This window comes from Myxine glutinosa, chromosome 7, assembly GCF_964187855.1.
Source record: "Myxine glutinosa chromosome 7, kmMyxGlut1.1, whole genome shotgun sequence".
Classification (NCBI taxonomy): Eukaryota; Metazoa; Chordata; class Myxini; order Myxiniformes; family Myxinidae; genus Myxine; species Myxine glutinosa.
The window spans coordinates 147,354,193-147,377,441 of record NC_136267.1 but is presented as its reverse complement, the minus strand read 5'-3'; the positions used below and the strand labels follow the sequence as shown (position 1 = coordinate 147,377,441).

The 23,249-nt window shown below is 41.2% G+C and overlaps 1 protein-coding gene across 1 annotated transcript; it reads left to right on the top strand.

Annotated features, from left to right (window-relative positions):
• The first annotated feature begins 625 nt into the window (after positions 1 to 625).
• LOC137415616 (uncharacterized) lies at positions 626 to 17,940 on the top strand. The gene is made up of 7 exons (XM_078782395.1): positions 626 to 693; positions 10,461 to 10,659; positions 10,836 to 10,980; positions 11,980 to 12,087; positions 12,307 to 12,465; positions 16,084 to 16,225; positions 17,569 to 17,940. The coding sequence occupies exons 2-7, from the start codon at positions 10,472 to 10,474 to the stop codon at positions 17,628 to 17,630; spliced, it is 804 nt and encodes a 267-aa protein (XP_078638521.1). The 5' UTR covers positions 626 to 693; positions 10,461 to 10,471; the 3' UTR covers positions 17,631 to 17,940.
• Positions 17,941 to 23,249: the final 5,309 nt, after the last annotated feature.

Sequence of the window (23,249 nt, the reverse complement as noted above, 5' to 3'; positions counted from 1 at the left end):
CAAAAAACACTCACCTCGAACTTTATATACATGTACCGGTAGTACAAGTATGAATGATATAATTGGAGAAGTGGGTGTTTGTTTGTTGTACATCCTCATGGTAAATTAATTAATACTACAACGGCACGGATCCGGCTAGTAGAATTTTTAAAGTGATTCTTCACCATTGAGTGATATAGCCAACCAGGTGGAGGTATGCCTCCACCTGGTTGGCCATATCACTCAATGGTGAAGAATCACTTTTAAACTTCTACTAGCCGGATCCGGATCCGGATCTTCACCAAAATCTAATCATTTCGTCCTTGTCACATACGCTACATCTCTGCCAAATTTCGTCCGAATCCGTCCACAACTTTTTGAGATGTTTTGTTCATAAACGGACAAACAGACACAGACACAGACACAGACAGGGTGAAAAGTTATAATAAGCATGGTGATGGTGATGGTGATGGTGCATTAACATCGACCCGACACTTGGCTATAAAATGTATAAAAATAATATTGGTTTTACAAATATACAACAGTTATGTTGGAAATACAGAGAAATGAAAAAATAATTGTTTAGAGAAACATCGGGTTTCTGACACAAGGAAGTTTAACCTTTAAAATAACAACACCACTTTCTGAAGAAGAAGAAGCATCAACATCCGGTGACGCTTCACCATGGAGACCAGTACTTCAACGTGTGGCCTTGTACGCAAGATTTTATATAACAATTAGGATTTGATATTAAATATGAATACTCTTTACTATTGTACTCTTGATACCAGCACCCGTTTTAAGTTTTGTTTTGTATTCATACTTTTTCCATTCGTTTTACAGTATTTGGCTGCGCTCTCGTCGGGAGGGAATTACGGTGTAGATTTGGAAAATGGATTTGTTTCACCTTCCTTCATTCCTTTTCTTATCACGTTCACGTTAATAATACGATAATGCATTTTTACTCTTGCCTGATGGAAAAATACCGCGTCCACATTTTTGTCAGCCCTATTACATGTCGAATAGGTAAAGGCACTGTATTTAATCCGGGATCGATAACACTTAGACTTACCTTGCAACGATATTTTACTAATACTTTGTGTAGTTATTGTTACCTTCACCATCGAATCCTAATTAATCAACTCGACCACCCAACATACCTAGCAGTTTACCAAGTTTTGTCATAAGTCGTCAATAACTTTTTGAAATATTGTGATATGTATATATATGTATATATGTATATATATATATATATATATATATATATATATATATATATATATATATATATATATATATATATATATATATATATATATATATATATATATATATATATATATATATATATATATATATATATATATATATATATATATATATATATATATATATATATATATATATATATATATATATATATATATATATATATATATATATATATATTGTTACGGATCCGGGGGACGGCACTCCCGTTAGCAAGGGGGGGGGGGTTAAGCTGGTCACTTCCTGTTAATCCCCCGGTCATCCCCTTGTCCTGTTAAGCTGGCCGTCCGCCGGTCCTCGAAGTATGACGTCATTTCCGGTCGGTGGTGAGTAGGGTTGTAATCCCAACCCGTCCTACTACCTAATTACCACCACCGGCCGTAAGCGAGGAGATACTCCCACCCGGGCCGCAGCGTGAATGGATGCGCCGAGCGAAGCGAGCTGCGACTCGGGCCGTTAACAAGAGACTAAACCCGATTATAGCGGTTGGCCGAATCGTGCCACAGATACTCAATTGGGAAAGGACTAAAGCGATCGGGGGAAGAAGAAACCAAAAGGGTAAGAAAGAACACAGGTTTATTTACTATCTACAAGAGGAAACGAAAGAAGGGAATATACAAGGAGAGGAAATAAAAGGACATAGGGCAACCTTAAAAACAGTCTTATATTATCATACGCCCAGACAGAACAAACAGACTTACACGAATAGGGAATGGCAGGAAGGAATGGCTGGAAGGGGGAGAAGGTCCAAGCAGATGGCAGGGCAGGAAGGTCCGGGCAGATGGCACAGCGTCGAGGTCCGCTCCAGGTCGCGCTCCGGTTCACGCTCCTGGCTTGAGGCGAAACCCGGCGGCAGCTGCACGTATCGGTTTCACGCGGTCGGACAATGCGTATATATTGCGGTATTGTCGTCTTCAACGGACCCGCTCTCCTGCCTTACGATTCAGCTGTATGCTCCTCTGGTACCTCGTATATCGGACCTTCGCACTCATCTCTTGAAGCAGTCCCTCCCAGCCGCTTTTATTGGGCGTCCCTGTATCCAGACGCCGGCTCCTAGGACACGCCTTCCGGTCGGCTCACCTCGGCCCTGGTTGGCCGGCGAGGGCTCGCTTGCTCCACCTCTTGAGGAGACATTGACAGGCCACGCCTCGTTCCTGGTGCTCAAACCCACTCCTCCCCTTTTCCTCCAGATTACCGCGTGCGTAATGGCGGCTTGGGGCCAGCAAACAAGCCAAAACAAGGGGCAGCGAACGCTGCCAGACCGCTACTGCACTTTGAAGAGATGATTGGGGATAATTGAAGGGGCCTATCTTATTTGATTAATACAACGCAGATTCAACTATTGGGAACAGATCCTTAACTCAAACACATAATAATGAGATAACTACAGAGAGGTCCTATGGTGTTCTATGTGTTGTACATGGACTAACTCGGGTGCGATCTTTAATATTAGCCAAATAATGGGGATATTTACAGGGGATTATTTATAAGGGAACATTTACTAAAATTTACAAAGTGAAGGATCTAAAAACCGTAACTATATATATATATATATATGACGGATCCGTTGACTTAGGACTCAAGACTCATGACAGAGAAAAGGAACAACTGATATATTTATTTGATTCGTCAAACACACAAGCTTGGTGGAGAGCAAAACACGTCGGACAGAAGCCCACAAAAATGACCAACGTTCCAACAAGATGCTCTGAAAAAGCTGAACATGGTTTCGCTTTATATAGCGATCACAATTGAAAGATAAAGGGTGACTCAGCGGCTCACTCTTTGATCTCACCCTTTGTTCAGTAAGGAAGAAAGGGTTTTAACTGAAGACCATGCCTGGCTTATGCCCAGATGAACACATGTCCGTAGTTTGGATAAACATTTGTTGAAGGTCAGGAAAAGCACATGAAGATAAGGATAGCTGATCGTAAAAGTGTCGGTATTCATCTGATTTGAGTGGTAACGGCTGGTAACTTTATACAATAGAGCCACAGTTAGAGCAGGAACAATAAAGAGAATATGCCAGCACAGTAACTTAACTTCTTAACAGGAAATATAAAGTTTAAGCAAAGCAACACATAAATTGGTTATATTTTGTTAATTGAGCAACATTATTAGCATAATACTGGGAGGAGGATCTCAGGTCCCACATACCAAAATTCTGATAGAGGCTAGAAAGATACCGCTGGTTTCTTTCACAGAGTAAGGGCTAATTCCTTATAAGGATAAAAATGAATAATAGTATTAAAAGGATACAGCAATCAATTAAAACAAAACATATGGTTGGTCATACTTGGTAATAGGTCAAACAATAATAGAACACAAAGGGGCCACAGTTAGGCCTGAAGGGGGCCTGAAGCCCCATATATATATATAGGGTTTAGCCCTCTCACTCAATGGTGAAGAGTCATTTAAAACATTCGAGTAGCCGGATACGGATTTCAATCTTCACCAAAATCTAATTGATTCGTCCTTGTCACACACCTAACCTGTCCACCAAGTTTCATCCGAATCCGCCTCGCTGAGCTTCTGCTCAAACAAACGCCATTAACCACGCGGTCAAGCTCGAGGAAGAAGGGGGCGGAGCGCTGGGAACGAGGCGTGGCCCTGTCAACTCGCCGTCAAGGGTGGAGCCGGTGAGCCCTCGTCAACCAACCAGGGCTGAGGTGAGCTCACTGGCGGGCGTGGTTTCGAAGAGCGCAGATTGATCTCAAAGCGCATTATATAAGCGCTGCGCGCGAAGCCCTTTTACAGACTGCGCGAGGGAGCACATTTTGATACTGACTCGTTGGGAAAGGCGCTTTATGAACTTATTGATCGGGAGGCGCGCTTGTTTCAACGGACTGCGTGAGGGAGCATATTTTGATACGGACTCGTTGGGAAAGGCGCTTTATGAACTTATTGATCGGGAGGCGCGCTTGTTTCAAAGGACTGCGCCGAGACGCTGATTGCACGAACTGCCTGTGATACGAGCCATTGATCGGGAGAGAGAGAGAGAGAGCTGGGACGTGCTACGTATTACGTACGCCGCATCCCAGTCCCCCCCCGATATATGTAACCGCGATATACGTCCGCTCGTCGTCAACAATACGCGGCGCGCTGCCTCCATCACCACCACGGCACAAGTCGGGACCGGACGAGGAGCCTGACCATCTGCCTGGACCTTCCCCCCCTACCAGCTACCATCCGTGTGAGTGTGTATGTTTGTCCGGGGTCATAAGTTAAGACTGTATAGATAAGCCTGCCCTGTGTCCTTTTGTTTCTTCTTCCTTGTATATTCCTTTCGTTTCCTCTTCTTTGGGTCTTGTAAATAATTAATAAACCCACTCTTTGTTCTTCTTATTTTCTGGGTTTCCTCTTATTCGATCATTTTGGTCTTTTCTCGATTGAGTACCTGTGGCATGATTTGGAAACCGCTCAGGATCGGGTTAGTCTTTGTTCATGGCTCGGGCCGCGAATTGCTAACCGCTCGGGCCGCGGATTGCTAACCGCTCGGCAATTTTCATCTTATCCGTGGTTCGAGCAGGAGTTATTTCCCTGCTTTACAGTCGGGTTAGTAAGTAGGTATTTGGGACTTCATTGACCAATCACCCTAGCTAATTCCGACCGGAAGGAGCGTCATAGCTTCCAGGATTGGGGGACGGCCAGCTTAAAAGACAAGGGGATTAATCCCCCCGTTGATAAGGGGAGCGCCGACCCCCGAATCCGCAACAATATATATATCAATATATATATATCTCAATATATCTATATATATATCAATATATCTATATATATATATATATATATATATATATATATATATATATATATATATATATATATATATATATATATATATATATATATCTCAATATATATATATATATCAATATATATATATATATCAATATATATATATATATATATATCAATATATATATATATATATATCAATATATATATATATATATATCAATATATCATATATATATATCAATATATCAATATATATATATATCAATATATCAATATATATATATATAATATATATATATCAATATATATATATATATATATATATATATATATATATATATATCTCAATATATCTATATATATATATATATATATATATATATATATATCAATATATATATATATATCAATATATCAATATATATATATATCAATATATATCAATATATATATATATATATCAATATATCAATATATATATATATCAATATATATATATCAATATATCAATATATCAATATATATATATCAATATATATATATATATATATATATATATATATATATATATATATATATATCAATATATATATATCAATATATATATATATATATCAATATATATATATATATATATATATCAATATATATATATATATATATATATATATATCAATATATATATATATATATCAATATATATATATATATATATATATATATCAATATATATATATATATATCAATATATATATATATATATCAATATATATATATATATATATATATATCAACATATATATATATATATATATATATATCAATATATATATATATATATATATCAATATATATATATATATATATATATCAATATATATATATATATATATATATCAATATATATATATATATATATCAATATATATATATATATATATCAATATATATATATATCAATATATATATATATCAATATATATATATATATATATATATATATATATATATATATCAATATATATATATATATATATATATATATATATATATATATATATATATATATATATATATATATATATATATATATATATATATATATATATATATATATATATATATATATATACTGAAACGCAAAAGAAACTTACCACCTTTGAAACCTTTAAATATCAACAATAACACTGCGTGTAGTAAATGTGTGAACTTATTTGTGGACAATAGTGTCCTCGCTGTCAGACAAAACGGTCACGGATGGTCACTTGAACCTTCAATGGTCACTTCATAGCACAGCTGTTGAACAGCCGTTTTGACTGTCAGTGATTAGCCAAGGGGTACGGGATGATTTTAATGAGCTGCACGTGATGTCTTGATATTGGCTTTAAAAAGGCTAGTGCAAAATGGGCATTTTGACCGAAAGATTTGACCATTTTGACCAACTTCAAAAAGACCGAAAACACAAAAGAAACTTACCACCTTTGAAACCTTTAAATATCAACAATAACACTGCGTATAGTAAATATGTGAACTTATTTGTGGACAATAGTGTCCTCACTGTCAGACAAAACGGTCACGGATGGTCACTTGAACCTTCAATGGTCACTTCATTGCACAGCTGTTGAACAGCCGTTTTGACTGTCAGTGATTAGCCAAGGGGTACGGGATGATTTTAATGAGCTGCACGTGATGTCTTGATATTGGCTTTAAAAAGGCCAGTGCAAAATGGGCATTTTGACCTAAAAATTTGACCATTTTGACCATTTTGACCAACTTCAAAAAGACTGAAAACGCAAAAGAAACTTACCACTTGTTTGAAATGTAATAAAATTGTAACAGTTCAAAATAAAACAAACCAACAATTGCTAATTGAAACATTGGCATTTTTATTGATGACATGTCAAGTTTTTGACCAAGATACACCATCTCATCAGTTTGTTCTACAGTACAGAACAGCACAGGGTGCAATGTCAGTCCCCTTTCAATCGCGTGTATGGCCACCATTGTTTTGGATACAGGCAGTGCATCGTCGGCGTATACTGCCTACCAGTCTTTGGATGGATTGCTGCTGGATTCTGTCCCACTCAGTCCTCAATGTCTGAAGCAGCTCTGCCCGTGTCCTGGCCCTGCCAACTACGCGTCTCCCAAGCTCATCCCACAGGTGCTCTATGGGATTCAGGTCAGGGGAGAGCGCAGGCCACTGCATGGTGTTGATGTTTTCGCCTTGGAGAAATGCAGTGGTAAAGCGAGCAGCATGGGGACCAGTTCTGGGTGGTCTAGCAGGAATGGCAGCAGATGAGGTCGAAGGATGTTATCCACATACCGCTGGGTGTTAAGATTCCCATCCACAAACACCAGTGGCGTCCTGTACCGGCCTGATATGGCGGCCCACACCATCACACTTGGGCCACCCCACCTGTTGGCTTGGCGCACGCAACAATCGGCATATCGCTCGCCAGTTCTTCTCCAGACACGCTCACGCCCATCAGGACTGTCCACTCAGAACCTTGACTCATCGCTGAAAGCGACCTCGTTCCACTGCGCCAAGGTCCACCGCTGATGCTGCTGGCACCATCTCTGACGGTTGCGGCGATGAGCAACCGTCATCACGGGGCCTGTGTATGGTCTTCTGGCAGTCAGACCATAGTCATGCAGTCGTCTTCGTGCATTATCATTGGAGATCCGTGGGTTTGCATGCCCCAGAGTTTCTGCCGCAGTGCGGGATGCTGGACGGGATCGATCCCGCAGGTGACTTCGGACCATCTGCCTGTCCTGCCTTGCAGTGGTGACTCTTGGCCTCCCTGATCGAGGTCTGTCATCTGCAGAGTTGTGGAGGGTGTCTCTGTCCACCAGAGCCGATATCGTCTGGTGTGAACAGCCAAGGCGACATGCCACCTCACGGTAGCTCAGTCTGCCTTGCAGCATGCCCAGGGCACGCTGCCGTTGATCCCTTGACAATCATGGCATGTTGATTGAAATGCCCATTTTGCACTGGCCTTTTTAAAGCCAATATCAAGACATCACGTGCAGCTCATTAAAATCATCCCGTACCCCTTGGCTAATCACTGACAGTCAAAACGGCTGTTCAACAGCTGTGCTATGAAGTGACCATTGAAGGTTCAAGTGACCATCCGTGACCGTTTTGTCTGACAGTGAGGACACTATTGTCCACAAATAAGTTCACACATTTACTATACGCAGTGTTATTGTTGATATTTAACGGTTTCAAAGGTGGTAAGTTTCTTTTGTGTTTTCGGTCTTTTTGAAGTTGGTCAAAATGGTCAAATCTTTCGGTCAAAATGCCCATTTTGCACTGGCCTTTTTAAAGCCAATATCAAGACATCACGTGCAGCTCATTAAAATCATCCCGTACCCCTTGGCTAATCAGTGACAGTCAAAACGGCTGTTCAACAGCTGTGCTATGAAGTGACCATTGAAGGTTCAAGTGACCATCCGTGACCGTTTTGTCTGACAGCGAGGACACTATTGTCCACAAATAAGTTCACACATTTACTACACACAGTGTTATTGTTGATATTTAAAGGTTTCAAAGGTGGTAAGTTTCTTTTGCGTTTCAGTATATATATATATATATATATATATATATATATATATATATATATATATATATATATATATATATATATATATATATATATATATATATATATATATATATATATATATATATATATATATATATATATATATATATATGTCTTTCCACAGTTTCTCTAAAGGTTTCAAATCTGGACTTTGGCTGGGCCACTCAAGGACTTTCACATTCTTGTAAAGAAGCCATTCGTGCTGCTTTGGCTGTATACTTGGGTCATTGTCCTGTTGTAATGTTAATCTTTGCCACCGTCTAAGGTCTTTTGCACTCTGAAGCAGGTTCTCCTCAAGGATTTGGCTCCATTCATTGTTCCCTCTATCTTTAAAAGTCTCCCAGTCCCTGCCGCTGAAAAGCATCCACATAGTATGATGCTGCCACCACCATGCTTTATCGTAGGGATAGTGTTAGTTGGGTGATGAGCCGTGCTCAGTTTCCACCTGACGTACTTTCCACGCCCCCTCTTTTAATCGGTCGGTTTCCGATTCTCCCCCTTTCCCCGATTCCCCCGATCCGATTCTCCCCCACATCTCCCCCTCTTTCCCAACCCCAACTCTGTCCTCCCCACCTCAGCCTCCTGCTCAAAAAAGTAAATAGCCATTTCCACATCAAAACAGCAGAATATTTAACACTTCCCTCTCCCTTATCAAGCTTCACAGAAACCCATCAGTCACCTGTCCAACTCACAATCCCATGATAGGTGGAAACCTCGTGGCATTGCAACTCTCAAGTGACCATGAGCATGTTAATTGTGCCAATAAAAAAACAAAAAAAAACCACCTTGAGGCCATTTTTCCCCGCAAAGCGGGGGTTGGCCTTTTTCGGGCACCGTGGTTGTTGTTGTTTTTTGGTCCCCTTTTTGAAGCAATGTTTTACGGCCGGATGCCCTTCCTGCCGCAAACCCTGGTTGTCGCCTTTTACGACAAGCAGGGAATTACCAGTGAACTGGTACTCAATTTGCCGACCTCGGAAGGATGACAGGCTCAGTCAACCCCCCTGGCGTTAATTCAGCAATCGACCGGGATTCGAACCCAGGATCCTAGGACCCTAAGCAGGCACCCTAGCCGCTAGCCCAACACCAGGGATAATGTGCCAATAAACGACCCAAAACCAATGATCTTTTCCACGATGGATATTATACATATCGTTAAAAATAAATAATGACGGATGTTTTCTTTCATAGTCGCAAGATTCCCGGAAGTCCTCGGCAAAAGACATGGGTTTTATGGTCGCTGGTCAAACAGTTCAATAGAAAAAGTCAGACATAATAATAACAAGGACCTGCATAACCTCCACTCTAAAAGCCCTGCTTGAGGGAATGCCAGTTATTTAGGCGGACAACAGACCACTGCCTGGATCGCTGAGGCCTATCTTCACAAGGCCCATGACGCCAATCAGTTTAAAATCCTTATAACTGTTACTTTCGTCGTTTCACATTGAATGGGGAAACTTTGAGGGAGGGAATGGCGATTGTGAATACAACAGCTCCCAAAAGGTCTTTGGCTTCGCATCGCATTAAATACCAACGTGGTGGCCGTATGATCTTTCATGTTGAAATTGTGGGTGGGCAGGGTGGAGCAGAATGTTACACAGACACGCACAGCACTTTTTATAGTATAGATTTAAAAATAACCAGATTATGATTATTGGGTCACAGCATCGAGTCAAGGGCCGAGATAGGAATGCCAAACAAATGACATTTTATCTGATGTTGGAGGCTCACTGTTCACGGAGCTACCACAGCTTATGGAAAAAAGGAAACCATCGAGTGATTACATAACCTGTAAAGGTAGTTTGGATTAACTCAGGTGGGATCCTATTTGAAATATTTGACTTGCAGCAATTTATTTTCCATCCACAGGAAACTTGAAAATGTCCGACATATTGCCTTTAGAGTCAACCCTCATACCAAACTCCACCAATTCCGACCAGGGGTCGACAAATTCTTTGGCTTCTTCTGAACCAATAGGCTCAGACCAGGATGTGCCACCTCCTTGTGACTTGAACAGGACGTTTCGAAATCGAGAGAATACTGGCATTCATGAAGATTCAGTGCCAAGGTGGGTTTGTGGTCATCACAATGAATCTTTACTTCTTACAGCTAGCTCTATTATATCCGGTAGAATGGTCAAATTTGTTGATTTGTGTAAATTTCAACTGGTCTTTACTTGGTTCAAATTACAATAATGTGAGATCCTTCGTTTCCTAATGCCCAACCTCTTCGGTTTCCTAGCAGCAGAGACAAAAATGGCAAGAAGAGGAGGTGCTCCACTGCAACACCTCTCTCTGTGGATTTTTCATCACACAACCTCACATGGGAACAGTGGGTTGTATGTAAGGTTCGAGAACAACGGCGACAGCTTGAGAAGCAGGCCAAGGAGGTGGGAGACACTTTTGCGAAATGACGTGGAACATTACCAAATAATAACTAGAATCCGGGCACTCGGTAGAGCGCATACCTTCGCCGCAGCTACTGTTCTGTACTTGGCATGGGAGTGTATGCGATGTGAAACTTTATGTGAAATGCGATCGATTTTTAAAAATCAGAATTTGAGCAAATCTGTTTCATTCGTCTGTTAATATGCCTCCCCGATTGACAAATCTGCAATTTGAATTTCATTTGAGGTTGAAATGATTGCGGGAGATCGCGTTATAGTGATGACGTCTTGGATGGACATCCTCTTCTTCAGTCGCTCATAACTTTGAGTGAAATACGATCGAGTTAAAAATAGTCAGAATTTGAGCAAATCTGTTTCATTCGTTTGTTAATATGCCTCATCTCTTGACAAATCTGCAATTATAATTTTTTTTGAGGTTGAAATGATCGCGGGAGATTGCGTTATAGTGATGACGTCCTGGATGGACATCTTCTTCTTCAGTCGCGCATAACTTTGAGTGAAATACGATCGAGTTAAAAATAGTCAGAATTTGAGCAAATCTGTTTCATTCGTTTGTTAATATGCCTCATCTATTGTCAAATCTGCAATTATAATTTTTTTTGAGGTTGAAATGATCGCGGGAGATCGCGTTATAGTGATGACGTCCTGGATGGACATCTTCTTCTTCAGTCGCTCATAACTTTGAGTGAAATACGATCGAGTTAAAAATAGTCAGAATTTGAGCAAATCTGTTTCCCAAAATCTAATCAAATGTGTCCCGTATAATAACCAATCATCCCACCAAATTTCATGCAATTCGGTTGAATACTTTTTGAGTTATGCGATTAACATACACACACACAGACATACAAATAAATACACAGCGATCAAAACATAACCTTCCGCTTTTGCGAAGGTAATAAGCAAATTTAGGTTTTCCATGAACCTGTCCTAATTACAAGGCAGCTTTGCTCCAATATCCCTGGTGTTTTGCGTATGCAGGACAAGCAGCGAGAGGACGACACAAGGCGAAGAGAAGCCGAGAAAGCTGAGAGGAAACGTCTTTCAAAGCAGAAGCATAAGCAATGGATTCGCTTTAAAGTCTCGGAGGTGGATTTAACCCTTGAATAAAGCAAAAGTAAAGTTTAGATGTGGGCTGTAGTACGTCTTTACCATTGTGGTCTTGTGTAATAATAAAGTCAGGCTGCATTCCAAAACCGGATCGACCCAATTGTATAGATTTGACTAGTTTGACAAACTTTGCTCAGAGGATGAATGAAGTGTGCCATTCTGCAAGACAAGGTCTGTGCATGTGACTTATTTTCCCAGATGAAACGGGAAAAAACTTTGGCACGGCAGAAGGCCCAGGCACTGGAAGAAGCAAAAGCTGTTGAAAGGAGACAGGCCAACGAAAAATCCTTGCAGAAATACAAAGCCTGGCAGGAGTGGAAGCGAACAGAGAAAAGGGAGCACAGCCAAAGGGAGAAGGTGAGTTATCTTGCATCAGCACATCATGGCTTGGGATCTTAGGATCCCGAGTTCGTATCCCGGTCGATCATCGAATTAATGCCAGGGGGGGGGGGGGGGGTTTGACTCAGCCTGTCATGCTTCCGAGGTCGACAAATCGAGTACCTGCTCACTGGTAATTGGGGCACTGCATCGGTGGCACAAACGCGCTTCCAGAGAAATTATGGAAACCAGACAAACTAGGATGTTTCCTCTTAAAGGTGCTCACATTATAAAGCAGACTGATATCAATGTTCGTTACATGTATTTTAATAGCAGGTCCTTGTCAAATCTCCAATTCCTTATTTAGTTATTTTTAAAGGCACACTTGACCCTGGCCATCTTTCATGAAAAAGGCCAAAGTTTTAATACACAACTTTTTTTTTTGGGAAATTGTGATTCTGGAAGTGGGGACATCCCCAAGGCCAATTAAACCCCATCATTGCAAACATTTTTGCAGGAAAATTGAAGCTTCAAAAGTATGATGTATTTGAGCTGCACACACACACACACACACACACACACACACGACAAGTTTGCACAGATCAAAGCCGATATGAAATCTCACAATGTTGCGCTCAGATTTTCGATGCAAGTCAGGGAACATCCTTCTAAACCCCAATTTCAATACACCGTCGTGGCCAAAAATATTGGCACCCGACTACATTTTTCAAACAATGCACAATTTCTCCCAGAAAATTGTTGAAATAAAAATATATTTTGGTATCCACTTGTGTATTCATTTCGTTTGCAGTGGAACAAAACAGGAAAAAAAAGCTGAAAAAAATTACTAAATCTTAGCTCATTTCATTCCACACAGAAATCCTAAAATGGCCCGGACAATATTATTGGCACCTTTTAGAAGTTGTTAGAAATAATTAGATTTCAAGCATGTGATTCTCCTTTACTTTGGAATTGAACTCATGTGGTGAGTTACAGGTGCCTGCAATATAAAAATCACACATTCAACCAGTTTGAATGGAGAAAATGAGTCATTCCCCTGTTTTGTGTCACTGTGTGTACCACAGTGAGCATGAAGAAAAGAAATAAAACCACAGAATTGTCTGAGGAGGTCAAACACAAGATTGTAGCCAAGCATGGACAATCTCAAGGCTACAAGTCCATCTTCAAAGACCTTGATGTTCCTGTTTCCTCCATACGCAATGTTATCAGGAAGTTTAAGGCCCATGGCACTGTCGCCAACCTCCCTGGACGTGGCCGCAAGAGAAAACTTGATCGAAGATTGCAGTGAAGGATTGTTCGAATGGTGGAGAAAGCACCTCGATCAACTGCCAAACAGATTCAAGCTGACCTTCAGACACAAGGTACGACAGTTTCAACTCGCACCATCCATTGCCAACTCATGAAAGAGGGTTTGTTCTATGGTAGGAGACCCAGGAGGACCCCACTGCTGAGAGTGAGACAAAAGAAAGCCCGACTGGTGTTTTCCAAAACACACCAAAATAAGCCAAAATCCTTCTGGGAGAATGTCCTATGGACAGATGAGACCAAATTAGAGCTTTTTGGTAAAGCACATCATCTCTATGTTTGCAGAAAACAAAATGAAACCTTCAAAGAAAAGAGATCAAACTTCCTTCAGTTTGACCTTCTTTTCAAACAGAAGCTTCCCTACAGTCCAACATGGAGGATGTTCAGTGATGTTTTGGGGTTGCTGTGCTGCCTCTGGTACTGGGTGCCTTGAATGTGTGCATGGCATCATGAAATCAGGAGATTACCAAGGCATTTTGTAGCCCAATGTTCAACCCAGTGTCAAAAAGCTGGGTCTTCATTGATGGTCATGGGTCTTGCAGCAGGACAATGACCCCAGACACTTCAAAAAGCACCCAGAAATGGTTCAAGACAAAACACTGGACAGTTCTGAAGTGGCCAGCAATGAGTCCAGATCTACATCCCATTGAACACCTGTGGGGAGAACTGAAAACAGCAGTTGGGAGAAGGCATCCCTCAAATCTGGGAGAACTGGAGCAGTTTGCACAAGTAGAGTGGAGCAAACTGCCAGTAGAGAGGTGTAGGAAGCTCATTCATGGGTAGAGAAAGTGCTTGACTGCAGTTATTTTTTCCAAAGTCTGTGCTACCAAATATGAAGTCTCGGGTATCAATAATTTTGTCAATGCCATTTCTTTTTTTCTGATTTAAAAGGATATATTAAGTTCTGAATCAAAAACAAAGGTTCTGTAATATTAACAGTGAAGTAAAGAATTGTGGGGACCAAATACTTTTGTCAATTTAAACGTATTTTTAGTTACGTATTTGTTATTTTTGTTTTTATTAGTTATTTGAAAAAAGTGCAAGGGTGCCAATATTTTTGGCGAAGACTGAATTAAAGGGGTACTCGAACCGAAAACAACTGCTAAACTGCTTCGGATGTCAATAGATTCCTCCTTTCTGTCCAATATCTATAACTTACCTTTGTGTAGCTCCCACCTCGAATGGCCTTAAATAAAAGTTGAGTTTCAATGTTTCAAGGTGACCAGATATGTTCAAATCCATGAACGGCTTGCTATCGCTTGCCAAACCAGCGGTTCCATATTAACTGCTTTGCAAGCTGCTTGGGAACAGAAAACGCCCCATTTACACACACCTTCACACTCCTACAATCAACCAAACTGTAAAAGGTCACTTTTAAAGTAAAAGGTCTAACAGTAACATTACAAATATGGCATCCAATAATTACCAAATATCAAGTTTGTCATTTTGTGTTTCAGCAATTAAAATAACGTTTTATGACTCCGTCAAAGGCATTGTTTTTGCGTTGTCTGTCCGTCCTTGATAGATTTGTTACCGCTACAACTTAAGAATGACTGAAGAAGCCAAACCTGGTACATGTATGTATAATGATGTAAAGATAAACGGATTAGATTATGTGGTCAAAGGTCAGAGGTCCCATGAGGTAAAAATTCTGTTGCCGAGCTAACTTTGGAACCAGTGATGGGATTTTGACCAAACTTGGTACAAGTATATATTGTGATGTAAAGATTAATGAATTAGATTTTGGCATCAATAGGTCAGAGGTCAGAGTCTGTAATAGGTTTTCGTTACCATGATAACTTAACGGCTGAAGGGAACCAAATCAAACTTCGTACAAGTATTATAATAATGCAAAGAGGAACATATTAGATTACGGAGTCAAGTGGTCAAAGGTCAGGGGTCGTATTGGGTAAAAATGTTACCGACCTTACTTGTGAACCAGTGATAGGGATTTTGACCAAAGTTGGTATAAGTATATATGATGACATGATGAACCTTATAATTTGGCAAAGGTCAGAGGTCATGTCATGGTCATCAAGTAAAAATGTGATATTTGAAAACAGCTGAAGGGATTTAAATCAAACTTGATACAAGTATGTATAATGATGAAATGTGGACGAAGACATTGGTGAACGTTGCAGAGTACCATTCTAGTTATATGTATAATGGCAGCTGACAAAGTTCTGCATCTGCAACCACAATTTTGGGTACAAATCCTTTAGGGTTTTTCCTGGAATGGTGAATATGTAACACCAAATAGAAAATTTGGGAGGAGATAAATATGGAGCTTCCTCGAAATCTGTCATGCGGATTGACTCGTCCACATTACAGGAGCATGTAGAAAGGATCGAGAAAGAGAAGCAGAAGCAGAAGGAACAAGCAGAGCAAGCATTCCACACTTGGCAACAGAAAATACAGCATCAGCATCACCCCAAGCCCCATGCTCTTGCCTATATCAACGGACACATCGTGGGTAAGATTTCCAGAACTCGGCATTTACTGCAATGTATTTAACTCGGGATTCTAGCCAAACACTGCCTCGGGGCACATCAGGCGATATATTCATGCTTGGGGAAAGCCATTTGTATATGCTACAATACCTACGTTGCCTGGTATCCTGTCCTACAGCTAACAACTGCATCGACAGTACAGTAAATTTTGCTTGGGAGGGGACAGGGGGGAGGTGAAGCATCCCTAAAAATTAGGGGTATACCATAAACGTCACTTCCACTAACTAACTAACCTGCACATTGCTGCCACCATTATGGGAGACAAAGGCAGGTGTTTACAACAATAACTATATACAATCAGGCGTGTGTAACGACCATTTCATCAATGGTAAGTATTTCCCCATGCTAGACTCAGGATTGAATACATTTCGGTGTTGATCTGCACGTGTCTGCCAGGGCCGTTTAGCTGTCACGTTTGTTTGTCTCCCATAATGGCAGCCGCGTCTCTGATGTCAGAGCGACGTGGCATCATTGCATACTGCCTATATCATGCTTCACCTCACGAAAAAGAAACTTTTATGCTTCGAATATAAACTTCAAATGTTTCACTTGGAGGAAGCGATTTTGTTTGGTTGAAATTATCTCGAGGTTTAGTGGCCGTTGTTTTTAACTTGCACGGCCAGTGTTAAGATTTTCCTGCTGAAAGATTCTGCTTGTCCCGATAATCTTTGTTTAATTCCGTCAAGATCATGGTGCAAAAAGCTGCTTTGGAAGGGGAGACACTGGAAAGACCATTCCCAGCCCAACTTCACGGATGTGGAGTGACGGGGAAGCTCAGGCTGAGGCCGTGACATCACATGTTCAAAACGCTCTTTGCTTTATTACCAAAGCAAGAACCTATGCACCAGCTCCTCAACCCTTAAAGTCGTAACTACATCGTTTACATTTCAGCAATCCACAACTGGTAATTCCCTGTTTGTCGTTAAAGGCGGCAAAAAGGGTTGGCGTCAGGAAGGGCATCCGGCCGTAAAACATTGCTTCAAAAAGGGGAGCAAAAAACAACAACAACCATGGTTCCCGAAAAAGGCCAACCCCCGCTTTGCGGGGAAAAATGGCCTCTAAAGGTGGTTATTATATTTTATAATCCACAATGAACGCAAAAAAACCCAAAAAACTAACGAATAATTTTCTTCCACAATTGGCTTGTCACCAGGATATCTTTTTATACCATATTTGTTCATCCTTATGCAAATCAACTTTGCTCCAAAATAAGGAACTCTCCCACCATTTATACTGGTATGGCAGGTGATTAAGCTTGAGATTATAACACCATAAATTAATAATCTTCAACCACTTCTCTCCACAGACGATTTCAGCAACAGCCCCTTTCGAACACCAGCTTTTTGTAACCCCATCCCTTGGAAATAAGCTGATTGCCCACCTGCACCAACCAGTCTTCCATGTGAAAAAGCACCTGCGTACCTATCCAGAAGGCAGAACGCAAGAAACACCCACTTGCTCAGCTGACCCACACAGCCAAGAAGTGGGATGTACACTTGTGGAAATGATTGGAAAAAAAAAAAAGGAAATGAGTTTGTACAAATGTTCATAAATGTTAACTTATCAATTGTATAAATTAAAGATAATTTCATTTCAAGAGGCAGTTGTTTATTGCATTAAATGTCAATGTAGGTTTCCACCTGTATTTGTTAAAAATAAAATTTTCATGTTACCTTTACCTTTTTATATTTTCCTGGACATTCTAGACTTTTTTTTTTTAACAGGGTCTAAGGCCAATATCTCGGCTCATAAAAGAGTGAGGTCAGAGGTTAATAAATAGCACCACAATGTGGGCATAACCCCTCAGCCCATGCATGGTGGAAACCAATTTCAGGATGGCTGCCGTGGCGGCCATATTGAAAATCGCAGCGTGCCCATTTTCGAAAGGAACCTTCCTCCACTCAACCCCAACACACACTGCAAAAATGGATTTGATCGGACAAGCCGTTCTCCTTGAAATTGACAGAAACCAAAAGTTGACGGACGCCCGGACAACAATACCCCTTAGCCCAATTTGGGCTGAGGGGTGAAAAGGGGATGCACTGAAAAAGGGTTACGTTTTTGACAGGCAAGGTAGTAAAAGGCGAAAATTTGAAAGTGAGGAAGGAAGGAAGGAAACAGTAACCATGCAAAATAATGAAGTTAGTGGGGGTAAAGTTCACTGTTGGGGTGGGGGGGACATGAGATGATGGTGCACAGCTTTCTTTAAGTTTGAGAAGGAAGTGTACAATTGAACAGTTAAAAAATAATAATTCCATAAACAGGAGAAATGAGGACACAGTGAAAATGTGATGAGCCAGTATTTGGGGGTTTAACAAGGAGGGTGTTACTGAAAGATCCAGAAAAGGTGGTAAAAAGCTTAAACTACCCACCTCAACAGAGGCAGCCCTTTGTCTCTTGTCAACCCCAATGCCTCTTCCTTTCAAAAGCAGTCACTTTTGGCTTGTGCAATGGGCCGACACTCATTGTAATGTGGAGGACATAGTAAGTTCCTTCCACCCAGGAAGAATAAAACTCGACAGGTCTGGTCAGAAAACAGACTCTGGAGAAAGGTGCTCTGTACTATGTACTATGTACTCTACTCAATGGCAATTACTTTTCCGCAAATTCACATTTGGACGCAATTAGCCAGGTTACGGCAGATGATGGATGTCCGATTGAACAACTTACTTCGTTCCCCTCAAGCATTGCCACAATCATCATAACCTTCCCAAAGCATTCATAAACCAACAACTAACGAACCAACGCTGGCATGAACAGGGTAGCAAGAAGACTCGTATAGGTTGCTTCAAAGTTCTCATTGTTATGGTTTCATCCTCCAAACAGAAGCAAAGCAGTCTAATCTATAATCTTGCATTTGACAAATTTATAGATCTAAGTCCAAGCTGGACAGCCAAGTCACAGCACTGTCTGTTAGGTGGATTGCCCTAAATCCTTCATGAAACTTCCATATGTGACACTCATTCACTGTGACGAATAGTCTGATCTGAGTGACGATCAGATCAGACGGAAGCCTCTCCTCAGTGAAAGGCACATGAAAGCCCACTTGGAGTTTGCAAAAAAGCACCTAAAGGACTCTCAGACTGGATTCTGTGGTCTGATGAAACCAAGATTGAACTGTTTGGCTTCCGTCTGGCCACTCTGCCATAAAGCCCAGATCGGTGGGGTGTTGCAGTGATGGTTGTCCTTCTGGAAGTTTCTCCCATCTCCACACAGGATCTCTGGAGCTCACCCAGATTGACCATCTGGTTCTTGGTCACCACTCTTACCAAGGCCCTTCTCCGCCGATTGCTCAATTTGGCCGGGCGGCCAGCTCTAGGAAGAGTCCTGGTTGTTCAAAACTTCTTCCATTTAAGAATTATGGAGGCCACTGTGCTCTTGGGAACCTTCAATGCAACAGAAATTTTTTTGTAGGCTTCCCCAAATCTGTGCCTCGACACAATCCTGTCTCAGCTCTGCAGGCTGTTCCTTCGACCTCATGGCTTGGTTTTTGCTCTGATATGCATTGTCAGCTGTGAGACCTTATATAGACAGGTGTGTGCCTTTCCAAATCATGTCCAATCAATTGAATTTACCACAGGTGGACTCCAATCAAGGTGTAGAAACATCTCAAAAATGATCAAGAGAAATGGGAGGCACCTGAGCTAAATTTCAAGTGTCATAGCAAAGGGTCTGAATACTTATGTCAATGTGATATTTCAGTTTTTTCTTTTTAATAAATTTGCAAAACTTTCTAAAATCCTGTTTTCTCTTTGTCATTATGGGGTATTGAGTATAGATTGATGAGGGAACATATATGAATTTAAACGATTTCAGCATAAGGCTGCAACATAACAAAATGTGAAAAAAGTGAAGGGGTCTTAATACTTTCTGAATGCACTGTATAACATCATGCTTATCTGCTCTGCCAACACAAGTCAGTATCATTGATGTATTACAGGCCTACCTTCGCTCGTGCAACATGCAAAGAATGATAGCCATTCTTCACAAGAACAGCCACGTGACCGATCCACCCAGACTTCAACTAGTTGTCGGCATCCAAACTTTTCCATGCCATCACGTATCCATGGCTTGGGATCCTGGGTTCGAATCCCAGTCGATTGCTGAATTAACGCCAGGGGGGTTGACTCAGCCTGTCATCCTTCCGAGGTCGGCAAATTGAGTACCAGCTTGCTGGGATGAATGATCCCGGTGTGTACCCCGGTTTAGAATAGGTACACCGTATCCCTGCGCATCGTAAGAGGCGACTAAGGGTTGGCGCCAGGAAGGGCATCCGGCCATAAAAACTGCCTCAAACAGGGAACCATGATTGTCATGGGGCCCGCAAGGCTCACCCCTGCTCTCGCGGGGAAACATGGCCTTAAACGATCATTCATTCATATATTCATTCACGTCTTCCAGGGTGTAAACACTTTTTGTAAACATAATATAAAATTCACCAAGTCGAGATATAAAATGGTTGGAAAGTTTGTCTCGTTTCTGGACGTTGTTGTATTCAGCAATTCCTCCAGGTCTGTGTTGCCTATAACTTGTGTTATGTTGCTCCCCAGAGAAAGTGTCCAACGTATCGACATATCCAAGGTTTGATCCCTATTATTTGGCCGTGAAAGCACACAAAGCACATTAACTCAACCTAGCGCGAACGTGGGTGTTCATTTTTTTATTTTTTTTTAACTGTTGTGGAGCTAAGCTCTGCCTCCCTTGGATTGACGTGCTGGAGCACCACTCTGCTGCGCTCTGAGTGGACGGCACCTCTGGTTGCCGAGATGGAAAGTGGGAACTGCAGTCTTAGTATGGCTTAGTATGCAGTCTGCAGTCATAGTATGGCTTTGGGTGGAGGCACCAGTATTGCTCCATTACCTTCAAGTCCTGGGGCAGGGTACTGTTAAGATCTTTAAGGTTGATTGATTGGGTAGTAAGGGCTAGATCTGGGTAGGCAAACTTTCTGGAGGTGGTACATGGAATGTCACTCATATATTTTGAGGAGGTTTGGAACCAAGACAGACCCTTGGGGAAGACAATCATTCAGAGTCCTTATGGAGCTTGCCTTCTCTCCGAGTGAAACCTTATATCTTCGATTGCTGGAAATAGAAGAAATGTCACGTATTGTGGCTTGGCGCTGGAAAGCTCTGGCAACTTTCAGCAGAAGACCATGTCGCCATAATTTATCATGTGCCGATGAAAGGTAAATTAGTGCAACACCTGTCTTGAGCACTGCTCAGTGCCATGAGCCATGACGGACCGTTCCGAGCAATGACGAACTGTTCAGTGCCATGAGCCATGACGGACCGTTCCGAGCAATGACGAACTGTTCAGTGCCATGAGCCGTGACGGACCGTTCCGAGCAATGACGAACTGTTCAGTGCCATGAGCCATGACGGACCATTCCGAGCAATGACGAACTGTTCGGTGCCATGAGTCATGATGGACCATCCTAGCTGTGCCATGTCGAGCTGAGCCATGCCACGTGCCAGACCACGCTTAGCCATGACGTGCCGTTGTGGACCATTCCGAGCCATGCCGAGCCATGCTGTGACATGACGTGTGCCGGATCGTTCCGTGCTGTGACATGATCTGCCATTCTCAGACAGGTGAGCAGTGACATGGCATGTTGTAGAATACAACTCCCAGGCTTGGGATTTACTTTTGGTTCATAAAGAAAAGTATGTTTATTTTAGAAATGTATGATCAAAGTGACAACGGAATTTCAAATGACTGAGTAAAATTAATCACTCATATATATTTTTACAAATAAAAATTACTAATGTCTCACTTCTCACATTATACCTAGTTGTGAAAACAAGCGGAATGGTCATGCAATTAACGCAGATTCAGATGCATGTCATAAAATTTTACGACAGCTCAAATTCACCTTTCCTGAGTGGAAAAAAAAATGGTAAATGGCACGAACAAATTGCACGTGTTCCCTTTCAGTGACAAACGTGAGTCACTTCCGTGTACATGAGGACACTTCCTCCGTGACAGAGAAATAAATACACAGGGCACATATATATTTATATTTATATATATATATATATATATATGTATATATATATGTAGGGAGCTGTAATGCCCCTCCCCCTTTGTATATCCTTGCTGCTTTACCAATTACCAAGTATAACCAATTATATGTTTTGTTTTGACTTGCTACTGTACTCTTTTATGATACTGAGTTCTTTCTACTGCATTGAGGATGTGTAATATCCTAATAAGGAGTTCTCTGCCTGTGTGCTCTGGCCTGCGTGGGCACAATCTCTAGTTCCCCTTTTCAGGCCTTGGAGGCAACTCTTATCTCTCTTTGCCTTTCTCCTGTCTCTGCCATTATCTTGCAAGTTGACAGTTTTATGAGTGTCCACTCCCCTTTGTACTTTCCCAAGCCAGCTGCTATACAGAAAGTTGTAAACATGTTGCCACATAATGCTGACCATCTCCTTATCAGAGCTAACCCATGACTGGCCTTGGATGAACTTCCTTTAATTAACTGAACAACAGGATGGGACTATGGTGGGAGGCCCAATGAGCCCATTCTGTCTCTGTGTCTTGTGAGCTAACTCCACCCCTGACTTTCTTTATATAAAGCAATGTTAATTGAGTTATTTCAGAGCATCTTGTTGTACTGTTGGTCATTCCTTGTGAGTTTCAATGCAACTTTGCTGTCCTCAAGCTTGAGTACTCGAGTTCCAATAAATATATCCGTTGCTCCTTTCTTCTGAGTCTTCTGAGTCCCAAGTCCTAAGTCCCAATCCGACAACTGGTGGCAGCGGTGGGATCAGTCTGGGCAGTCCGGGACGCGGTCCCAGGCAAGGGAGTGGTGAGAGACCAGCTGGCAATTGATCCGGGTCAGGTGAGCTGTGGTTTTCTTTTGTTTTTTCCTTTTTAGCCCGGGGGTCAGTCCAAATTGTAACCCACTCTCTCTTGCTCGGTCGCCGTACGTTCCGTTCCCTGCTCATACCTGTTCCACGAACCTAAATTTAATTACGGACCGCT